A 2227-nucleotide genomic window follows, 5' to 3' on the forward strand; every position below is an offset into this window, starting at 1 on the left:
TTTAAATTAAAGGGTAAAATTTATATTTTGAAATCTCCATCCTTAAATCCGTGTAGGTCTAGAAGGCTGCGGAGAAAACTTTTTAAAAATATTTTCCGTTATAATTGATTATTAGATTTGTTATTAATTAGGATTAGTTTATTAGATTTTTGATCGTTTTGACTGATGACGTAGCAATTTTAGATTACTCTTTTCTAATTTAATTATTTTTGAGGAAATTACAAGGGTGTCATACGCGAGGAAGATATGGGTCAGGAGGCGTAATCAAAGAAGATAATATGTCAGAGGACTGTCGGGCAATGGGAATGAGCGCAGCAGCTGCCGGACGGCTTAATGCAGAAGAGCCTATTACTTAAGCGGACGGAGCTCTTCCTCCCAACGCCTAGACTAAACATCGAGCTTTTCTTCGACGGCACGGGCAATCTTGTTAGTCTTCAAGAACGAGCGATTTATATATTTAGGTAAGTAAGAAGAATATTTTCTTATCTTGCCGTTGTTAGATTTGTATTTTTTTTTTGAATTATGTTTTTTTTTATATAGTTGAATGGATAGACTTTGGATTTCGACTGTTGATTCTACCGTCTCTTCCCAATATATTAATTATAAGGAATTCATTCGGCAAAATGAGGATTTAAATGCTATGACCAAGTTATATATAGATATCATCGCACCGAAGATAATGATCGAAATCGACACCATCGGTAAAAAGATATGCGATTCTCTCTCTGTCATCCACCATATTCATGATAGTTCGAACTTTAGAAAAATGAAGAGGAGGGAGCTGGACCGAGTTATCACAGACGCCTATCATGAGCAGGATAAACTCATGTGTTTCATCACTAAATCCGCACCTAAAGAACTACTTGATGCAGCTTCGGAGACGACGCACATACTCCCTCGACTGAAGGACAATATCTCAGAGCGGCAGAAGTCAATCAACCTGCGGCGTTCAATCTGCATCGGCTTCATCACGTTCATGGCTTTTGTTATGTTGATTTTTTCTATCTGGTTTGTATGCGTCAAGGTAGCTAAAGTGGCTGGCGTCGTGACTGGCATATTTGCAACGGGGATTTTAACCTTGGAGCCGTTCGCTAGTACAGCATTGAGGCAGAAGCAGCAGAAATTGAATGAGGAGAAGAAAGTGATCGATACGATGGAGCACGGAGTAAAGTTTATGCTGTTCCATTTTAAAAATTTGTACGAGGAGATGCATGACTATTTGGCGTCTCAAAAGGTTGAGTTTCAAGTAATGTCGGAACAACATGTGGGGGAAGAGGCATTGCTACGAGTTAAAATGCTAGGTGCGGTAAGGTTGACAGCGTTCGACATGAAACGCTACAAGCGTAAGATCAACCAATACGGCGACGAGGTCCAAATGCTAAAGATGACTTTCTTGGATATGATAAAAGAAAATTAAGTTGTGGTTGTATTGTAAAAAAATATGTCCATTTTAATCTTACTTTTACTTTTATGTTCCTGTTATCTTCTAGTAGGTTACTTTTAAGTGTCAGAATGTAATTTGTTTTCAATGCCAATGGTATTAGTCTCATAATGTTACTTTTAAGTTGGGTTATTATATATTATCTTTGAAAATTTATTTATTATTTTATATAAAATGAAATTATTAAAAATATTATATTTTTAAAAGTGTATTCCAAAATAATTTTATACACTTTTAAAATTTAATATTTTATTAAAAATAAAGAAAAAATTTAAATAATATTCATGAGATTCGAGTTTGATTTTTTTAAAATAAGATAATAAACCCTTTTTATTTTTTATTTAATAAATATATTTTTTTCTAATTAAATTTATCCCGACTCGATGGTATGATTTGTTGCAGTCAAGATCTGACGGAGAACGTGGGGCGCCGGGGCGGTGCGTTAGTGAGGAAAAAAGCTGAAGGCGTGTGGACCTCGGCGGTCAGCATGCCCTCTGTGTAACGAAGATTTTTTTTTGTACTTGGACTTTCTCATGCAAGAAATATCAAATGATGAATCAAACATGAACACAGTGGTAAAGAGTTCAAAAAAACTGAAACCAATGCTCTCTGTCCTAAAGCAAGAATTCGACCCTTTGGTGTCAGTTGATTCTGATCTTTTACCCTAGAGATAGAATCGATGTAAGATTTACTGTGGAACCCCTTTCAATGTTGAACATCCTAACGTACACAGACATGAAGATATGGAAGAAAAATAATAAAGAAGAACATTTAGCGAAGAAGGAA

At 35.6% G+C, this 2227-nt stretch overlaps 1 protein-coding gene across 1 annotated transcript; it reads left to right on the forward strand.

The window, feature by feature from the left end:
• Nucleotides 1–292: 292 nt before the first annotated feature.
• LOC122011686 lies at nt 293–1503 on the forward strand. Its single transcript, XM_042568057.1, has 2 exons — nt 293–461; nt 541–1503. The coding sequence occupies exon 2, from the start codon at nt 545–547 to the stop codon at nt 1415–1417; it is 873 nt and encodes a 290-aa protein (XP_042423991.1). The 5' UTR covers nt 293–461; nt 541–544; the 3' UTR covers nt 1418–1503.
• Nucleotides 1504–2227: the final 724 nt, after the last annotated feature.

The sequence above is a fragment of the Zingiber officinale genome, chromosome 8A, assembly GCF_018446385.1.
Source record: "Zingiber officinale cultivar Zhangliang chromosome 8A, Zo_v1.1, whole genome shotgun sequence".
Lineage (NCBI taxonomy): Eukaryota > Viridiplantae > Streptophyta > Magnoliopsida > Zingiberales > Zingiberaceae > Zingiber > Zingiber officinale.